Here is a 19,477-nt window from a genome sequence, read left to right on the forward strand (position 1 = left end):
AACCAGCTGTGTCAGGAGTAGGTGCAATCTGGCCTTTCAGTTCACCTGTCACATACAGATCAAAGTCAATCCTGTCACATACAGATCAAAGTCAATCCTGTCACATACAGATCAAAGTCAATCCTGTCACATACAGATCAAAGTCAATCCAAGGGCGTACTCTTTTCTGCTACAGTGAGAATACTTTCACTACCTGACAATCCCACAAGTTTTTCTTTCTTCGGTAATGTTTCCCTCTGCTCTCAGCATGCAGGTTATGATACTGTTTATTAGTTTGTGGTAGTCTTTATTTTTTATTATATCAAAGATGTTATAATCAGGTATTTCTTCTTAATATGTGAAAATATTTTTTGCATATGCATTAAAAAATTAACATTCTCTAGCTTTTCTCATAGAAGTGTCCTTGATTTACTTGTAGCTAGCTATTTTGGCGGGCTGTTTAGGAGACTTTTACACTGCCTCCTCATCCCTTTTAATACATAATGCTTACATTACATCACATATTATGTCAATGGAAAGGCAACTCTAATATATTCCTATTCTCAGCTAAAAGCCAATATATAAACGCTTCTTTTTCTCCAGCATAAGGCATGTGCTAACATGTCACTTAATGGTACTTTCTATGTCTTGTGAGGCAAAGCCCAGATCCATGCCTGGTGTAAACTACCCGCCAATAACATGGAGTTGCCTTAAACTCTTAGTTCTCTACTGAGACCTCGAAAAAAAAACAGTTGTGGGGGAAGAAAGATTTAGTAATACAGCTGTTGCTCTGCACAGTGGTAAGACTGACCCTGCCAGGGATCACTTCACACACCCCTCAATGTTTTTCGTACGTGCCTGGCTTGAGTGGACTGTGTTTGATGATCTTCCCCGGCAAAAGGCACCCCAGTGCGGGCACCGATGCGCTGCCGGGACGGGCAGACAGGCTCCCCGTGCGTGTATCGTGGGAACAGGGGTTCCTCCGGCACCTGGGAGCGGGCAGCGAGGGGTAAGAGGCATCCAGTGCCCGGCAGCAGCCCGGGGGTGGCGGTGGCACCTGCGGGGAGCAGCGATGGCTCAGGGCAGCGACTCGCACCTCTTATGGGGGGAGCGGCGGCGGCAGCGAGCAGGAGGAGGAGAAAAGGAAGGCGAGGAGAGGGGCTGGGGAGACACGGGCGGGCGGGCAGGAGCCGGGGGCTAGAGGAGGAGCTCCGCGCAGAGCGGCGGCGGCACGGCCGCGGTCGGGCCGGGAGCTGAGGAGCCGCAGCGGGGCAGGTGCGGAGCCGCCACCGCCGCTGCCCGCGGGGCGGGGGAGCCGGCAGGGGCCCCGGGGAGCCGGCAGCGGCCCCGGGCCCTATGGTGCCGGGCGGGACCCGGACCCCGCTCCCCGCCTTCGAACGGGGCCCGCGGAGCGCCGCGGGGCAGCGCAGCCCGGCGGGCCCGGCACTCGGCGGGCATGAGCGCCCTGCCGCTCCTGCTGCTCTCGCTCTGCTGGAGCCTGGGGCGGGTAAGTGTCCGGCGCACGGCCCGCCCAAGGGAACACTCACTCCGCTCCCGACCGCGGGCGGGGATGACCCCACGGCTCTTTCCCGAGGAGCCTGTGCGGAGCCCTCCGGGCTGTTCCCGCAGCTCCGCGGGCGGGGGCTCGGCGGCAGGCGCGGCAGGTGCGGAGGGTCCGGCCCCGCACACGCTCCGGGACGGCGCTGCCTCCCCACGCTGGCCTCCGGCCGGCCCCGGGCGGGGAACGCGAGGGGAGCGGTCCCGGCCGGGACCCCCGGGCGCTCCCCTGCGCTCCCTGCCGCATCCCCGGGCTCTCCGCAGCGCCGGGACCGCTCCGCACGGCTCCGCTCCGCCGGACACGGTCCCGTCCCCGCGGAGCCGCCGCTCGATCCCCGCAGTTTTCTCCGTAGCCGGTGGACACCGCTGGTTTGCGAAGAGTTTTCACGGAGCGCAGCCCGGGAGCGGTCCAGAGGCCACTGGCCGTCATCGTGGGGGGAAAAGCCCCACATGCACAACTGCTCTGTAATATGTACAGTGGGATTGCGATGTACGAAGTATTCAGAATATTGAAGTCTTCTTTAGGGCGCCTGCTTTCATCATCTTTATATTTTCAAACGTTTCTTAAGTAGTTTGTAAAAGTTAGTTGCATTGATGGAAATATGATGCACACAAAAAAGAAATTTTAAAGCCTTTAATTTTTTTTTTTACTGTGTTAACACCAAAAGTCGGGAAACCATACTGAAGGTGAGTGTAAGCTGCCTGTCAGAGAAAATGTTTATCCGTCAAACTGCTGGTCTAGATGCTTTAGAAATTGTTAAGCTGCTTACAATGCAGAGGGACTCCCAAGCTGTATTTCCAGCGCAGATTGCACCTTTACATGTGGTTCTGTATTCATTGGTGACAAACGATAATCTACCCTTGGTTAAGCAGAGGGAAAGATGGATGAGCACAAGTCCTAAAAAGTGGTGAGCGCCCTCAAAATCTTGATGTGTTTTGGGAGGTGGTCAGAGCCACCTAGTCTGGAACCCTACATCTCTTTAGCTTTGTGAAGTCCATCTGAATGAACTGGATGTATTAGAATGAAGTATAGTACAGTTTAGCATGTAGCCCAGCTGTGAAAAGTAACATGCTGCCTCTGGGTAGTAACAAGTGTATGTTTTCAAATTAACCTTACTATTAATTACTGATATTTTGGAGGTACCAGAAAGAGAAGCTGTTTATTCAGCAGGTTTCTTAATTACGGTAGCTAGTTTGACTTAACCTTCATTTAATTAACATTTTTATTTACTGAACCTTCCTTTCCAAGACCCAGTAATTGTAATACTTCTTGATGAGTAGGAAATCTGCATTCAGTTACTGAATGTTTGCACTTGGAAATTAAAAACAGTCAAAAATACGTTTGTGAAAGGAAAGTGCTATTAAAAAACATTATGTATGCATGGGACTTTATTTGACATTGCTGCTATCTGCAAAAAAAAGATTATACATTCCAAGATTTTCAGTATTTTCAGTATAATGCTGAACTTTAAATTATAAGTTCTAGAAATCCTAATTTATGTTAAATATGCGTCTTTGAAAGGAAAAGAATTCTGCACTCAGAACATATAATTTCAATACTCAACACAGAGAAAAGACATGGAAAAGGAAGTCAGGTTCTGATGTTGTAGATGGTGAAATAAGACATTTGGAGAAGAGACAGATTTTTTTGAGTTTTCATAACAGCCCCTGCTGTTATGCTTATGGCTCTTGCACTGTATTTTTAAAAGCTGTGCAAGTGGTTTGTCCACAAAGACACTGCTGCATCACCAGGTTCTCAGTCCTAACTCTGGATCTCAGGTTCTGGGCCCAGAATCACAACTTAATAATTATAATTTTTTAAAAATTGCTGTGTCATGCATCAGAGATCATTACCAGATTCTGTTATTGAATGTCTCCTAAAAGATGTGAAAGAAAAGACAGAAATTTGGAGAGCAACCACCTTTTTCTTGGTAATTACAATGAGAGGTGTGAGGATGACTGAAGTACTGCATATTCCCATTTTATTTATTTAAGATATGATTTCATTTGAGCTAATCAGACTGTCCCATCAGCTCCACTGACATTTCTAACTTTTTTATTTGCCACCTCCTTGCAGTAATTTCTCCCATTCAGTCTCTTATGGACTCCATGTGTTTCTCTGTGAGGCTCTGACTGCCTCCCTGAATTCAGCTGACCCCAGTACAACTTTCCAGGGTCTCACTTCTCTCCCCAGTACTGCTGAATTCCTGCCCCTTCCCATGGACATACATGAACGTTTCTGAAAACCAAAGAACTGAGGCCAGTGCTTTGAACCAATTAAGGCATTAGTGCTTTAATTTTTAAGTAGTGGGTTTTTCTTCCTGTGTAGCATTTGCTTGAATCAAATACTCATGCTCTGGGGCCTTCAGGAGGTAAAATATACATGGTGGGAAAGGGAAGAAAAGCAGAATTTACCATGTCAAAGAGAATGAAGTTTGATCAATTTTCATGTTCAGTGATTTGTATTAAACTTTCAGCTCCCTAACTTACTAAAAGAGGGGAAAAAAGCAAATGTATCTACTCTCCTATTTCAGTTTCAGCTCAGAGTTTTTCTGGAGAAAAAGATCTGGTGGCATAATATTGAGGAATGCAGTAGAAAGCTAAATGAATGCTACAGGAAGAAGCCAGTAGATTGTTTCAACATTTTGTTCTAAAAAGTCAATGCTTTAGTTGGAAGCTAAAATGGGCGTTGAGTGAAAAATGCCTTGCACGTGCTTGGGTGAAACCTGTGCCAATTGAAGTTGTGACTTTCATTATTGGTAGTTACATTCTTCATGAAGCATTTTAATTCAAGACATAACCTGTTTGTTAATTTGACACAGGTGAATGGTGTCCATCCAGAATGCAGATTTCAGCTGGAGATTCACAAGGAGGAAACCAGGTGCATGGAGCTTCTAAAGAATGCAAAGCCAGTGGACTACAAAGGTACAAAAACTGTGATGTAGAGATGACTGGAGTAGTGGAGATTTTCTCTCTTTACCTTCTTTACTGTTTTTATTACTGTTTCCTAGTTGTCTGAACTGTGCTTGGGATTTTACTGTTTTTGGAATTTATGCAATTTTGCATTAAAGGTACTGCTGCAGCAAGCTTGTGGTGAGAGGTGTGCAGATGCTAAGGATGCCCTGGCTGGGACACCAGCTGGGAGCAAACACATTCTCATGTGCTGAGATGTTGTAGTATTTTCTGACTGGCAGAGCATCTGTAGGCTGGTGATGACAGGTCCAGCAGAAGGAGCAAATTTGAGGGAAAGCTGAAAGCCTTGGCTCCAAGCACTTGTCCCTGGCTATGGGTGAGAGTAAAGTACTAGTGGCAGGGAGGATTTCTGGGTTTCCCAAGCGGACAGTGTTTCAGACTGAGGATCAGATTCACACCCAGAGGACCATGGAGTTGTGCAAAGGGAAAACCAGATAGTCGTGTTATACCCAAAACCCCAACCCTCTGTGTTACTTTATTGTTTCCATTTTCCTTCTGCATAGAAAGATAAACATAGCTAGTCATACAGCAAACTGTAATTTAATGGAAGGAAGAAGAATAGTAGATGTAGGGGTTCTTGTTCGGTTTTTGGGCTTGGAGTTAGTTTGGTTTGGGTTTTTTTTTTGTTTGTTTGGGTTTTTTTTTGGGTTTTTTTTGGATTTTGTTTGGGTTTTGTTTTGGGATTTTTTAGATTTTATTAGGTTTCCTTCCTACATTTTCATGTGAAGAGAAAAAAAGTTTATGGAAAAATGACGTTTTTCTTGTAAGCTGAAACTGCTGGTAAAAGCCATTTGTTCACCAAGTGGAACAAAAAGGTGACAGATAAATTCAGATTGTCAATATGTGGTTTATTTGGTCTTCTTGTGTTCATTTTATTTTAAATGCACTCTGAAGATGATTATGGGACCTCAGAGACCTGCCATCTGCAGTGCTCTTTGAACATAAACATGAGTCTCAACTTACGATGCTTTTTCCACCTCTCCTCAGTTTAAGTGTGCAGCTCTCTCAGTGCATATTCTAATACTAATTTGTATAAAATAAAAAATTCAAAGGATCATCAACAGTTTGTATTTTATTATAATTTCTCCATTTTATTTATCAAGATCAGTAATTAAAAATTGCAAAATCTTACTGGAATAATTAATCTAGATTTATGGTTTTTATTTATATATGAGTGGCGAAGAGAGATGACTGTTACATAAAAAATATTAGTGGGAAGCCAGATGGAGAAATAATTAGTAGCCCAGCTTAATGAATTAAATCATGAACCAATAAATTCACTGTTAGCTGTTACATGGCTTTGAAAGTCAAGCTTTCCTCAAGATACACTTTTGTGATCCAGATGCTGGACTGCTCTAAGGGTACCTTTGTGAAGCACACCAGTTTTATTTTGGGTTCCCTAGGGGAAGAAAGAAGTTTGCTGTCAATATTTTCTTCCAAGACTCTTTTCACTGGAAGAGGGGTGTCTCCAAAGGCAAACTGCTGTGAAAGAAAACTCATGTCTTGAGTATGTCTGATGGTTGATTCAACCCTACAGACAGTGGCAAAACAGCAGTGAACGGATTTAGACATTTTATTGAATGCTCATCTGAAACTGAAGGAATATTCTGTTTCGTTGGAGACTGGAGTAAATCCCCGTGGGGTTTTAGTAAATTATATGTTTATTAAACTATATGTTTAATATTACAAAAGATAATATTGTTCCATGCTTCCTGTTACAGATACCTTCACCAAGAACCTCCAGAGAGTAGCCTATTTTAAATATATGCATTTGCATTTACAAAAATAGACATTCTCTGCATGTCCTTAGTTTCCTAGTAAGCTCTCTGTAATCATACAAAGAAGGACTATTTTGTACAGTAATACTCTGACTGCTGATAAAGAAGAATTACTCATGAAAATTGGCAAGCTGGAACTAGTCCAAGTTGTAGCTCTACATGTAACTTGTAATACATTTGAAACATAATTCTTTGCAATAAATTCATAAATGCTATTCCACTTTTTCCTGAATGGGAAAGATGATTATACAGTCCTTGTCATACTTCTCTAGCTTTAGTATGTGCTACCTGACTTACAAAAGCTTTTCATGAAATCTTGTGAAGGTACTGTCTTGAACTTGGAAATAAGAGTTCCCTGAGATTTTCCACAGAACATTTGGACCTCCATTATCAAAAACAGTGGGAAAATTATCGTTAATTTATTTGGCACCTGGGAAACCTTTGCACCTCTACATCACATGCTCCAGAATTTGGCTGGCATGCACAGCTTCTGAATTTTGGAGGACCCAAATTATATGGGACAAGTAGTTTCTTTCTTTGAACTAGATGGCAATTATGTATTGAATATCTTATCTAATCTTCTCAGTTCCCAGTTAGGGAGATAAAAAGGAAACATTTAAAGGCTGTTGGGGTTTCTCTGACATGATAAAATGATCTTACACGTGAGCTGTCTCAAAAGACAGGCAGAAGAATTTTGCTGACTGATTTTTGCATTGCACCTAAAATCACTGACTATGAAGTCTATGAAGCACTTCTTCACTTCATTGCTTAAAGCAGTAAGGTGTTTTGCAAGGAAACACTGTATAAAGACAGGGTAAGTATCCTTTGAATAATGCTAAGGATATGCTAAAATCAAAGGACCCAGTTGGTCTAAATTCCGTTCATTTGCCAATGTCAAACTGTGAGACACCCAAACCTCTTACTTTGCACTCTTTGGGGGATTTTCAGGCATTAGCACATACTTTTCCATTAGTGGACAGCATTACACTCCATTTAGGGAAGAAGTCACTCTCCAAAGACCTGTGACAGTGCTTTCCTCTCTGTAGTGCTCTTTAGAACATCTAGTGATTTATTTTTTGAAGACTGCATTAGCTTCTACCCACATTTGTTGTCTTCTTTCCTCCTATAATTTGGCCCCTGAGGTATGGATGCACCTTAGCTGGAAGCCTAGGAGAGGCACATTTATTTATTTTTGAAGGGCAGATGAATTGCATTCTAACCAGCTCATAATAACTACAGATTTTGAGGTTCTATATGGAAAATAAATAATTTGTGTTTCATCTACTGATGGCTTGTCTTACCAAAAAAAAAAAAAAAAAAGAAAAAAAAGGAAGCTCCCAAGAAAAGTGATTGAAAATATATAAAAATTGTCTTTCTGCAAATTTCTGTCTTTATTCAGTATTTAGAATTTTTCCTTACAGAGTAACTGGCTTATTTCTCTTTACCTTCAAGTGAAAAATAAAATCTTGTGGTCAAAAATGTTAAAATTCTGGAGATTTTTTTAATGGGTTCTACAACTGAAAATTCTAAAAAAATATTTCCTTATGAAAAGAATGAAGTTTAGGGATTTTGATTCATCTTGGACTAAATGGCTGCACAGTTAAATGCGTCTTTTTGGATTTTGATTTCCAAAATAGGTTTTTGTGTGACCCATATGTCAGACGACATTTTTAATCTTAGATATGGAATTTTAACTTTGAGAAAGGGATGTAGAAGAAAAGAAAAATGGCTTTGGAAAGAATTTCATGAACCTCTCAAAGAGAAGCTTCATAATGCAGCTTGTAATAGGAAATTAAGAGACAAGACACCAAAATTATGCTCTTAGTTATTGGTAAGTTTAAAGTAAGAGGGACCAACTTTGTTGTGTGGATTGCTGTGCAATCCAATCTCCTGAGCTGCATTGTCAATAGAATTTTCCTCAGTGATTCCACCACTGAGCTCATGATCTTGTGGATGAAATAGAGCTGTTCACAACAGTGGGATGAACATTTGAATGTTGAACCTGTGGCAAGTTGTCCAGAAGTTAAATTTATCTGACTACCTTACCTGTTAAGGTCGTTTTTCCAGGAAGAAAGGTGCCTATTTTGCATTTACACACACCCTCACACCTTTGTGTACAATACACACACCTCTCTGTAACTACACCAATGTGATCACTCTGTTCTCCATGTTAGTAAATAGAAGACTGACTCAAAGCCAGATGAGGCCTTTCTTTTGCTATGTGAAAAGGGATGTCCTCAAGGTTTACCCTTTCTTAATGCTCCCTATCTCATCAAGATCTTGCATCAGGTTTTGTTTAGTTTTAAAGTTGTTTTCTCTGAAAAATGAGTCAGTAGTTCAGACTGCAGTGGTGCTGACAGTCCTCTGTGGTAGAATTCAAAGTGGAATTAAATGAGATGATGGGGTCATGGAACTTCTTTCATGCAGCACCAGTAACTCTTGGAAGAACAACTTTAACTTTCTCAAATATCTGTGCTGCTGCTTTTCCAGCTGTAGTACAGATATGTTGCTACTTTTTAATTCACACTTTTTTTTTAAATGAAGGAAGCTAAGCAGGCTGCTTTGGATATTTTTATGTTTTGGATTTCACTGATTGAAGTGTCGTCATTAATGACACCACATAAAACTGATCCTTATGGTATTGACTATGTCTGGGTTTTGTGGAAGCTGTACTTAAATATTTGGGGGCAGAAGAGAGGCAGAGCTATGTCCTTTAAGGAGGCTGGGTGAGAAAGGTGAAAAATGACATTGAATGAAGGGAGTTGCCTACTAAAAAGTAACTAACTGTAGATAAAATGGTGAAGACCAAGAAAACATCCTGATCAGACTCATGCAAAAATCTCACATAATAAAGTTTACTAAGAGTGACAATAACATACCCTTTTGGAATGAAGAAAAGCACCAGGTGTCCACAATGATTTTGAAGACATGAAATTTCTGTTCTAACCAAAATGTAAACAGAAATTTAGCAGTAGGCACTAATATATGGCATTTGTAGCCCTGAAGAAAGAAAATGCACAGCCAAAAGTTAATTTTTTTGTGTTTTCCAGAGGATTCTGAAAGAAATACTGCCCAGCATAGTCTAGTGCTTCAGTCCTGATAAAGACAGCTGTGGCCATGGCAGTCTATTCTCCATGACATCCAAAGCTGAAATACCACAAGGAAGGAATTTTGAGTACCAAAACACTGAAAAAGCTTCAGCTAATACAACAAATAGCACATGGGTTAGACATAACATATACTAGCAGAAATATATGGTCCTACTTCTTAATAGGTACTTTTAATATTTTGTGGTGGGCTTTTTATGAGCAGGATATTGATTTTTAATGGTAATTTTCAAGAATGTACAGCATGTCAGAATTGGGGCAACATAAAGGTGAAGGTACCTCTTACAGCTTTGACTATACATTCATTAATATATTTGCATAAGAATAGAAAATAATGTTCTTATGGTAAGATTAGCATGCTGCTCAGTCATACAAAAATAAATGCTCTTGCCACTAAAGGACATTTTGAGTAATTGGAAAGCAGGATTTACCTGGAAAATTTTGGATTAAATTTTTTTTTTTCATTTTTGCAAGGGTTTTTTTCAAAATTTTAGCTGGCAACTTCCATATTTCCTCACAGAACCCTAAAAATAAGCAAATTAAGTGTAAAACTGGCAAATGTATTTTTGAATCTCTAAGGGGAAACTTATCTTCAAAAGGGAAATAAGACATTTCTTCTGAAGTGCTTAATTTTGTGAAAATCCAGAAATCCCCTAGAAATGTGGGAGACAGTATTTTTGCCATTCTTGATAATAGAACTGGCTTTTGAAGAACCTGTGAACTGCAAATATTTCAGGTTAATATGGGATGAACTGTATTGTTTTCATCATTCTGTTTAAACTAGTTAAATCTGATTAAATCAGTAAAATTTCAAATTTCTGTTTGCTGTCTACAAGTAGTGTTTGTTGTCCAGAAATTAAAACTTTTTACACTGGCATTTCTTCAGTGTTTCTGAGTAATTTGGGCTGCTTCTTGACCATGTTGTAGCCAGTGTTTTTACAGGCACACGATGCAGAGGGGATTTGGGCAGGCAGGGTCCTTCCCCCAGGTGAGGACAGCCCAGGGCAGGGCAGGTGTCACCTCCCTGGGACAGGGACATCAGCCCCCATGGGCAGGTCAGGGCCCAGCACAGAGCATCAGAACCCGGCCACAGTGCAAGAGAAGAGGCAGGCACAGGCTCTGAGGAGGATGAAGGCAGGTGCAGCCCCAGGACCATCACAGCCTGTTCGTGCTCTTGGGGCTCTGACAAAAGCAGGTGGGAAATTCCCTCCCTAAGGCAGGTGGAGCAGCAATCTTTTTTGGGACTGTCTCATTCCTACCCCCACTCTAAGCTTTGCTCCCAGTTTGCTAGCTTGCTACTTGTGCAGCACCTCCTTGTCGTTTCTTTTCTATCACTTGTGTGAAAATGCAGAAGGAATGTCAGTCCATATATGTTCATAATTCCCACGCGACCTAAGTTCCATGCTGTGGCACACAGACCTGCAGCCTAGAAATCCTTGCCCATAAGAGGTGAGATGGCTCCTGCTCTGCCAAGTGCAAAACTCAAAACATTGAAAAATAAACCCTAGGCCAGCTGTCGACTTTCTGACTCATTTTCAAAGCACTCTGTTGTTTTTTCGTGTTTTATGCACGCCTAGACAGTTTTAAAAAATGCTGAACCTCTCTTGGAAGTGACAAATTTTAAATCCAAATACGAAGTGCCACCTAGTGGTTGTATATTTATAAATGTGTCTATAAACAAAAATTTCCAGCATAAACCTGTGTTTCATGTTTTTATAGATGAAGAAGCACACGTAGGTAAGTGAACTTGTTGCTCAAAGACTGGATCTCAAAAAGCAGGATGATGAATGGGATGGCAGTACTTATGTAAGCTGAAGAAGATGGGGGAAAAAAAATGTAGTTTATAGTCTGTTTCCTTTTATTATGAACTATGTGCAAATACATGACAAGCATTAAAGACCAAACATTTAAATAAAGAAAGTGATCTCATTGAAACTTGCTAACAATAGCATCTGCAGTATCCTCTGGAGGAACAGGAGAGGGGATCACTGGAAGAGACTTTTGGGCGAGTCACTGAGCAAAGGTTTTCTGGGAAGTTTGATTGTTTCCTTGGATATGCTGTGTGTGACACATCAGAGAAATAAATGGTGCAAATGAAGAGATTGAAAAGGCATTGTTCTATGAAGGCTACAGGAGTGTTCTCCTGCAGAAAAACACCACAGAATCAGGGATGAAGAGCCCTTTTTCTTTTTGCCTTTGCTAGTTTTATGAAGTTGTTAAAGGCTTCACCCCAGAGATCAGCCCAGCCCCACACAGACACTCACTCACTCCCTTCCAGCAGGACCAGGGAGAGAATTGGGAAGGCAAAAGCTGGAAAACTCCTGCATTTAGATAAGAACAGTTTAATAGGGAAAGCAAAAACCTGCTGTTCAGCACAAATCCAAAACACAGCCCCCTGTTAGCAACTAGGAAGAAAACGAGCTCTATCCCAACCAGAACCAGCCCAATAGTTAAAGAAAAAGGTGAAGAATATGGTAGTAGATGTGCAGAAAAAGTTGAGGAGCTAACACAGATCTAAGCTGGACTGACTTTTTATGTGTGCTTATCAAAGTGAAAGGAGAAAAACACTCAGTGCTTGAGAACTTATTGAAGCACAGTGCAAACATAGAGACTAAATCCAATAATGAACATAATAAAATATGTACATTAAAGTACCTCTGGGCACTTATAATATTTAAAAATATTATAAATAAAAATGACAGACATTATATGAAATAAACATTGGTGCAATTAAAGTTTTACCTTAAAAGTGAGCTACAGAAAGAAATAGAATGCTAGCTTTAGAAAGTATCATTTTAACTGGTAATATTGGTACCAGAACTAAAATGTAAAACCTTACTTAAACCTAAAAATATGAGTATTTTTTATCTTACTTGATTAATATCCTTCAGAGACAGTAGGAAACAGGCCTGTGTATGTGAGAGATGGGTAAAATTTCCAGAAAATGAGACTTCAGATAATGATCTTATGAGTGCTGCACTGATGGATGACAATCCAGAAGTCCTAACACTGAATGAATTACTGTCTGGACAGAGAGTTGTAGAGAGTGAGTAGAGAGGAGAATACTAAGTTTGATCAAGTTAGATATTGTATGTAGAAAACCAGAAACATTTAACATATCATTTGCCACACCTTCACTTCCCAACAGCGTGGCAATTAAAGCTCCATAGACTGCTTTGTGGTCACTGGCAATTGCTGGGAGCAATTAACCTGGCCTAATTTCATGGGTTTTAGGATGAAGTTAGTTAATTGTATCCCACCTCTGCATAAGGGAATGTTTCCCTAAGAGAAAAAGAAGATACATGAATGCAATATTGTTAAAAATCTGTAGTAATTGGAAGAAGGGGGCAATGAGGAATGGTGTGATTTGAAAACCCACAAAGTCCATTGTTGTTTAACAGTTGTAATTCTAGCAGTAATTACACCAGTAATGCCATTTTAGTATTCAGACTAGACAAGTTTTCAGATGCCCACTGCAGTCATTCAGTGGCTATAGATGCCTCCAGGACATTTTGGCAGTTTTCTCAGATGTCCTGTACCATTATCAGTAAGCCTGTAGATATACATAAATTGAGGCTTAATATTCTTTGAGTTCTGGTGACGGCAACTTCAGTTTCACTCACATGATTTGTGATGCATTTGAATGTAGTCTACATATAAGAAATACATCTTTGGTGTAACTTCATCCATTTGATTTAAGGAATCTGAAATAGTGCCATTCTCTCCTGGGCCACAGATGCCTGTAAAGTCCTATTATACTGAGGAAAAATAAAGGAAAAAGCATATTCCCCAGAAACCACTAGTGACTTGTGATGTTTTGCACATCAAAAACTTGTATATTGAGTTCCTTCCAGCAAGCTTTGAGATTTGATATGAATTGTGTGAATTAATTTTGGTAGGAATAGGGATTAAACCTCAATTTTTCTATATAGTATTCAGTGCAATTGAGGCTTGAATAAGATTTTTTAAGTGTTTTCTGTGGAAAATATAGCAATGGAGCTCTAAAGTCCAGGCTGTTCAGCTGCTTGTTTGTCAAAACCTTAGCCCAGTCAATACACAGCAGGATAGGAAAAAATTATAAAGTTTAAAAATTCTGAGCTGTTTGCAGACTACTGTAACAAACCCACTATTTTACAGAGAGTGGATTAAACAAAAGGGAAAATTTGAGAAAGTCATCAGCTTCCATGAGTGTGCAGTTTCATGACCCAGCTCTCACTGTTAGTGAAAATGGGGTTGAAATAAAAACGTCTGAGGTCTTACAAGATGATAATTATTCTTGTGTACTCCAGGGCTTGTTTATGCTGGCTCAGGCAGTCTATCAATCAAAGCCAGAAGAGTTTCATTTTGTCACTGTAGTTCGGAGTGCTGGCAGATGAAGAAAATAGTTTCTTTGTCTTTCTGATTACTTGTATGTCATGTTGTTGATGTTGTTTTTGGCTTAAAATCAGCTGGGGAGGAAGCATGGTTCAGGTAAACATTCTCCTTTGTGTAAGCCCTGGTGCTGCATCATAGAGATTTGGACTTGATTTTGACCCGGAACTGAAGCTGAGGAAGCACCTAAGCATGTTCAAATTCCATTTCAAAGGCTATGAAGGTGATCTGCTCACTGCAAACCCCTGAAATTGTGTACAGATGGCCACGCCACCATCCAAGAGCTCTCAGGGATACTGTTGGTAATGCCAAGAGAGATTGCTGCGGCATACAGGGCAATGGAGGATAAGGGATTACGTTATCTATGCACAGAGATAAACTTTGTGAAGTGTTCCCTTTAGTAGTCCCTTATTTTTGCACCATCTTTCTGAATATAGAACAGATGCTGCATTTAGAGCTGTACAATCCTAAGAGGAGAGAAGAAATACCCAATCCCCGTAAGCAAGAGAATCCTCTGGAGAATTGCACTTCCTTGGGAAACTGTATAAAGAGGACTCTGTGGAATTGGTGATCAAATGCAGAATTTCCCCCATAATCCTCCTCTCATCTTCATTTATCATTTCCAAACCTTGTTCGTGGTACCACACAGAGGCTCCCTCACAGTTATCACACTTGGATGGATGTTTCCAAAGGAAAGTAAATCCCATGGGAACACTGTGCCACTGGCTTATCTTTGTGCTGCAGTTAGGACACAGCCCTGGGACAAATCCAGCTGCTGGTCCTGTTACACATTCTTTGCTTCCCTAGTTTAAGTGTGCTTTGAAAGTAACTTAAACTTTGAAAGCAGGATGCTGCATATTTTAAGTCAACACAAGCTGTCCAAGTTTAATCACACTAAAAAGTTTTTATACAAATATAGAATTTCTAAATATTCCTTTTCAAGTTTAATTTAACTCATGTCGCTTGATTTTGGGCATGACCTCACTGGCACATAATAAATTAATAATTAATTGCTAATACTATAAATATTCTGAATATGGCTGTGAACAGTTCCCAATCCAAGTTTTATGTTCTCTACTGAAAGGAACAAACTGTCCCTTATACTGCTAATAATCTTATGGAGATAATGCCAGTGGGATAATAGTTTGATTTCTGTCCTTACCATTAATTACAAATGTAAATTTTAATCTCCTTATCTGAAGACATAAATGCCCAGAATTTTTCACAATTTCTTTTTTCTAAAATAACTTGAACTGAGATAAGATGAGTAACATGTCCTTACTTCTTTGTCCTTGCAAGGCTTGTTTTGACAAACTTTCATGCTCTTTGCTTTGCTTAGAAGGTCTGCATTATAAACAGACATCTTTAAAGAGGGCATGATTAAGCCAAGTGCCTATAGCAGCTATAGGAATATTTACAGTCATTCACAAGATGTAGCTTTAGAGCCCCATTAATATGGATATCAAAATGGGCAGAGCTGTAGCAAGTTACTCTCTACCTGTAACAAGCATTTACTGCCATTATAAAATATGTCTACAAAATGTGAAGGCCCCCTCCCCTCCTTGAAACCAATATATAGAGGCATTCTCTGTTCAAATGTCTGTTATTTAGTTTAAGATATTATCCTGTAAAATAAGGCTATTATAAATACATTATAAATATAAATTATGCCTATTGTTCCAAACACTCTCCAATCATAACGCATTCCAATCATATGTGGTGCTGAGTACAATGACCTACTTACATATTCATTTGTGATATTCAATCTGCTTGATAGAAACTCCATTTTAACTGTGATTAGGAAGTTCTCAAAATTTTGCAGTTCTTAATGATTCATATCAATGCTCAGGAGTTATTTTTTAATATTTCTTACTTTTTCTTAGCATCCTCACATCACAATGACATTGTTTTAATTAGACATTTTGCAAACAATGTATTAACTGACCTAAAAATTGGTTGGTTAATCAGCAGACTCATGATTCCTTTCAAGTTTGCACAGAAAATATCATATTTGCAGCTTTCTTGAAGGTGTCTAATATTTTTTGAACTGTTTGTCCAAAGCTTTCACCAGGACTTTATAAGCTAAACCCAGCTTTCAAGTCTGTTCATGCTGGTTTTGTTTCAGGATGTGTTGGAGTTTGGGATAACATCACCTGTTGGCGTCCTGCGAAGATTGGAGAGACTGTCACTGTCCCTTGTCCAAAAGTATTTAGCCTTTTTTCTGGCAAACCAGGTATTTTATTTTTAGGCTTACTTTTACTGGCTTCTCTCTCTTATTCTGTAACATAATGTGCTAAAAATATTTTATTTGGGATTTAATTTTCTTTATAGATTAGGAGTTTATGTCAGAGCTACAGGATACACCATGAAAAGACCAAATTATCATCTTTGTGTTCTATTTGGTGTTCTTTGAGTTAGATCCTAAATATATTTTCTGATACAGTGACACTCACCAAAGCTGCAGACATTGCTTGCTCTTTTCTTACCTATTTTGTTAATTATTAAGGCAGCTGAGCCTGGCTGACATCTCTAAGAGTTGCCAGCATGTCACATGTAGGTTGTTCCTTCTGTGCCTCAGGAGGGGATCTCTGCCTTGCCATCATGAGAATAAAGAGCCTACATTAACAGATAATACCTAAAAATTACTGCTATTGCAATTTAAGGTAGTTATTATGAAAGCTTTTATTCTGCTTTTTAATGGAACTTGAAAAGAGCTCATCAGTGTCTGTCTGCTGAAACATTTAGCTGGTTTAAGTCCACCATCTTCTGCACCATCTTGTCAATAAATCATATTTTGCCCTGTGGCGTTTACATGGGGTTTTGAAAATAGATGATGCACACAGAGTATTTCACATGTATCTCAAAATGCTTTAGGAAAAATCTTATCCCCATTGCTCAGGTGGGAAACCATTGTCCTGAAGAGCTGGTAAAAGATGCAAACCTTACCACAGTTATATAATTCTTTATTGAGGGGCGAGGAACGGGAGGTTGGTGTCTCTGTGGAGAGCTTTAGAAATATTACTTTTAACTTAGAGGCTAATTTGGGGTATGATTAAAATACCTTTAGACTCAAAACTGTTGAATAAGTCTTTTTCCAGTAAAAAATAGGTAAGTAAAACAATCTACAGACAAGCAAAGGTTTTCATTCCTGGAACTGGTGAATCTTGATTAGTTTGTCATGGATAGTCTAAATAATTTGTAAAGGGGAAAGAATGTGTAATCATCACTAAATGTTGTGAAATCTATAAAAGTTTTCAAATTACTCAAACAAAGATAATAAAGTGTTGTCAAGAGACAAGGCAAACTAATAAATATCAAAAATTCAAAATCTGAATTAAGTCATGCTGCTTCTGTCTATTTGCCAAAAGCTAGAGCATGCACACTCTCTGGACTTTATTTCACAAACTTTAGTTATATTACAACAACATTTTAATTTTACCATAAAACAACTGCAATAAATATTTCAGTCTGAAATCTTCACATTGCATTCCAACCCAATCTCACTTCACCATGGTGCCAGCAAGACTGAAAGATTACTTCATTTTATAGTTTGCTATCATTTTCCCAGATCCAGCTTTTTTCGTAACTACTGGTTTCCTTCCTGCTTGTGGAACTAACAGGGTTGATTTTTAGAGGTCCCTCTTCAATTAAGAGTTTTGCAAAGTTTTATAAAGGTTTATACATTTTATAAACCTTGTCTTTCAATAATTTCAGAGAAGGAAGACAACAAACATTTTGCATGGTTGATTCAATTAAGAGCTAACTAAGCATCTTGGTATTTTCATAAGTTGATCATGCTCAGGAATATGTAATTTATTTAATTCACATTACAAATTAATTTCATTCTTATAGAGGAAAATTATGAAAATACCTTCAAACAAGAAATTTAAATCTTTTTATTTAGCCAGATTTGTGAGATGTATATCTTAGCTTTTAGTGTTTTAGAGGAGTTAAAATTCTACTACAAGATGATCTAGACTACCTTATTTTTATGCAAATATTCCAAACTACAAGTAGGCTTTTAAATTCCTTAAAGGAATTCCTTAAAGGATTTCCAAATTTAAATTGAATTTTAAAAAGTAGCTGTCTTCTCATCTTTAGAACTTTTGGAAAGCTGACTCTAAGTTTCTTCTGTGGTGTTCTACATTATAGTTTAAGCATGCCACGTGGTTAATTTTATATTGAATATTAGTATCTTTTGATTAAAAGAATTTTTACTGTAAAAGCAATCATATTATCCTGTAATATTTTCCTGTATTGTACAAATTTATAAGCCTTAGAAAGTTATTCTGTAAAGTTTTTATTCAAATGTATGTGTCGTGTTACAGGTTTTAAATAAGGTTGCCATTAGAAATATTTAATTGCATGAAAAGATGGTGTAGAATTAAACATTGCCTTCCATAGAACATTGCCCAACTCTCTTTAGGTTAGAAGGTATTGCAGTATTTGACGTAGGAGATGCTTCAGCATCTTGAGTACATTGAGTTTTTTCTTGCAAAACTGGCTTTGACGCAATTTGTGGTTCTGTTAACACATTCCTCTGCTCTGCCTAGTCAGAGAATCTTGATGTACTTTTAAAGTGAAGACTCTTCACAGTGTATAAATAGGTTACATTTCCTTTTAAAAATGTCATTTCTATGCCAAACGGCAAAAGTGGTCCCATTGTTTGAGGAGACTGTGGGTTCAGGTCAAGGCCTTTTTATTAGCTGGAAAGATTTGATTGCTGGCTGGTGAACCATATATTGGATATTTACAACTTTCCACTGAAGACTTTATACAAAGAAGAAATTCCAGTAACAAATCAACAAAGTAAATATCACAAAAGCTTTAGTTTGGAGTGTATATAAACAAGTTCGGTTATTCTTGACCAACACTGATCTATGATGCATAAATTCATTTCTCTATGGTAAAAGCCAGACATCCTTAAGTCAATTATAAACCAGTGGTAAACTGCAAACCAAAGCAGTATATTATTATAGATTTCCAGTATCATAAATATACAAATTGCTCTAAGAAATGTGAGGGGAAGTTGGCTGTGAATTAACATTGTAAGAGTAAGTTATAACAAATGTGATGACTATTAGTCTGACCTCAGGTTTTTCTGCTTTTCCCTCTTGAAATTGTTCCATATTGCATGAAAATTAAATAATTTTAATTAAATTAAGAAGTAGAATCATGAGTTTACTCCATCTCTTTTGAGTGATTTTGTCTCTGGAGTCAACTTTTTCTGCCAGTTCCAAACAGAAACTTTCTGAAATAAATAAATGTTCAAAATTCCTTTCCAGCTATACTTCCAAACACCCTGTACATTCCTTGTACAACATTGTTTCAGTATTGGTTCAAAGAGGGAAATTCAGCATGCATCTTTATTCCTCATTCTTCAGCCTATGGCATAATTTGGCATTTAAACCATTACAAAACTTACCAACATTTGCTGTAGCAGTAAGCCATCACCTTAATGTCTAAAAGCTTTTGTAACTCTTCAGCAGATCCCTTGCTGTTGGCTTCTCAGAAGGCTTAAATTGGAGATTAGAACAACTCTCACTGAAATGACTTTTCTTTCTAATTACTTTACCTACAAATACCCCCTTTACAGAGTGAAATGTATGGCTCCCTCCTGAGTATTTTAAATAAAATAGCAGAACAATTTACGCTTTTGCAGATGTGCAACAGAAATAGCTGTTATATCAAAGGAAAAGTCTGGGGTTTACT

The 19,477-nt window shown here is 39.0% G+C and overlaps 1 protein-coding gene across 2 annotated transcripts in view; it reads left to right on the forward strand.

Annotated features, from left to right (window-relative positions):
* Nucleotides 1–1,174: 1,174 nt before the first annotated feature.
* The window catches only part of VIPR2 (vasoactive intestinal peptide receptor 2), a 48,942-nt gene continuing 30,639 nt past the window's right edge, over nt 1,175–19,477 (forward strand). Inside the window, exons 1-3 of one of the 2 annotated variants that reach the window (XM_088056501.1) lie at nt 1,175–1,254; nt 4,359–4,461; nt 15,891–15,998. In XM_088056501.1, coding sequence (XP_087912627.1) covers nt 4,422–4,461; nt 15,891–15,998 — 148 coding nt within the window. In that variant the 5' untranslated portion in view covers nt 1,175–1,254; nt 4,359–4,421. Of the gene's footprint in view, nt 1,255–1,379; nt 1,487–4,358; nt 4,462–15,890; nt 15,999–19,477 lie in introns of those variants that run through there. The other variant, XM_005528525.3, reaches the window with a different exon arrangement.

The sequence above is a fragment of the Pseudopodoces humilis genome, chromosome 1 (assembly GCF_049639895.1).
Source record: "Pseudopodoces humilis isolate 2021_Gansu_Grassland_sample_001 chromosome 1, ASM4963989v1, whole genome shotgun sequence".
Classification (NCBI taxonomy): domain Eukaryota; kingdom Metazoa; phylum Chordata; class Aves; order Passeriformes; family Paridae; genus Pseudopodoces; species Pseudopodoces humilis.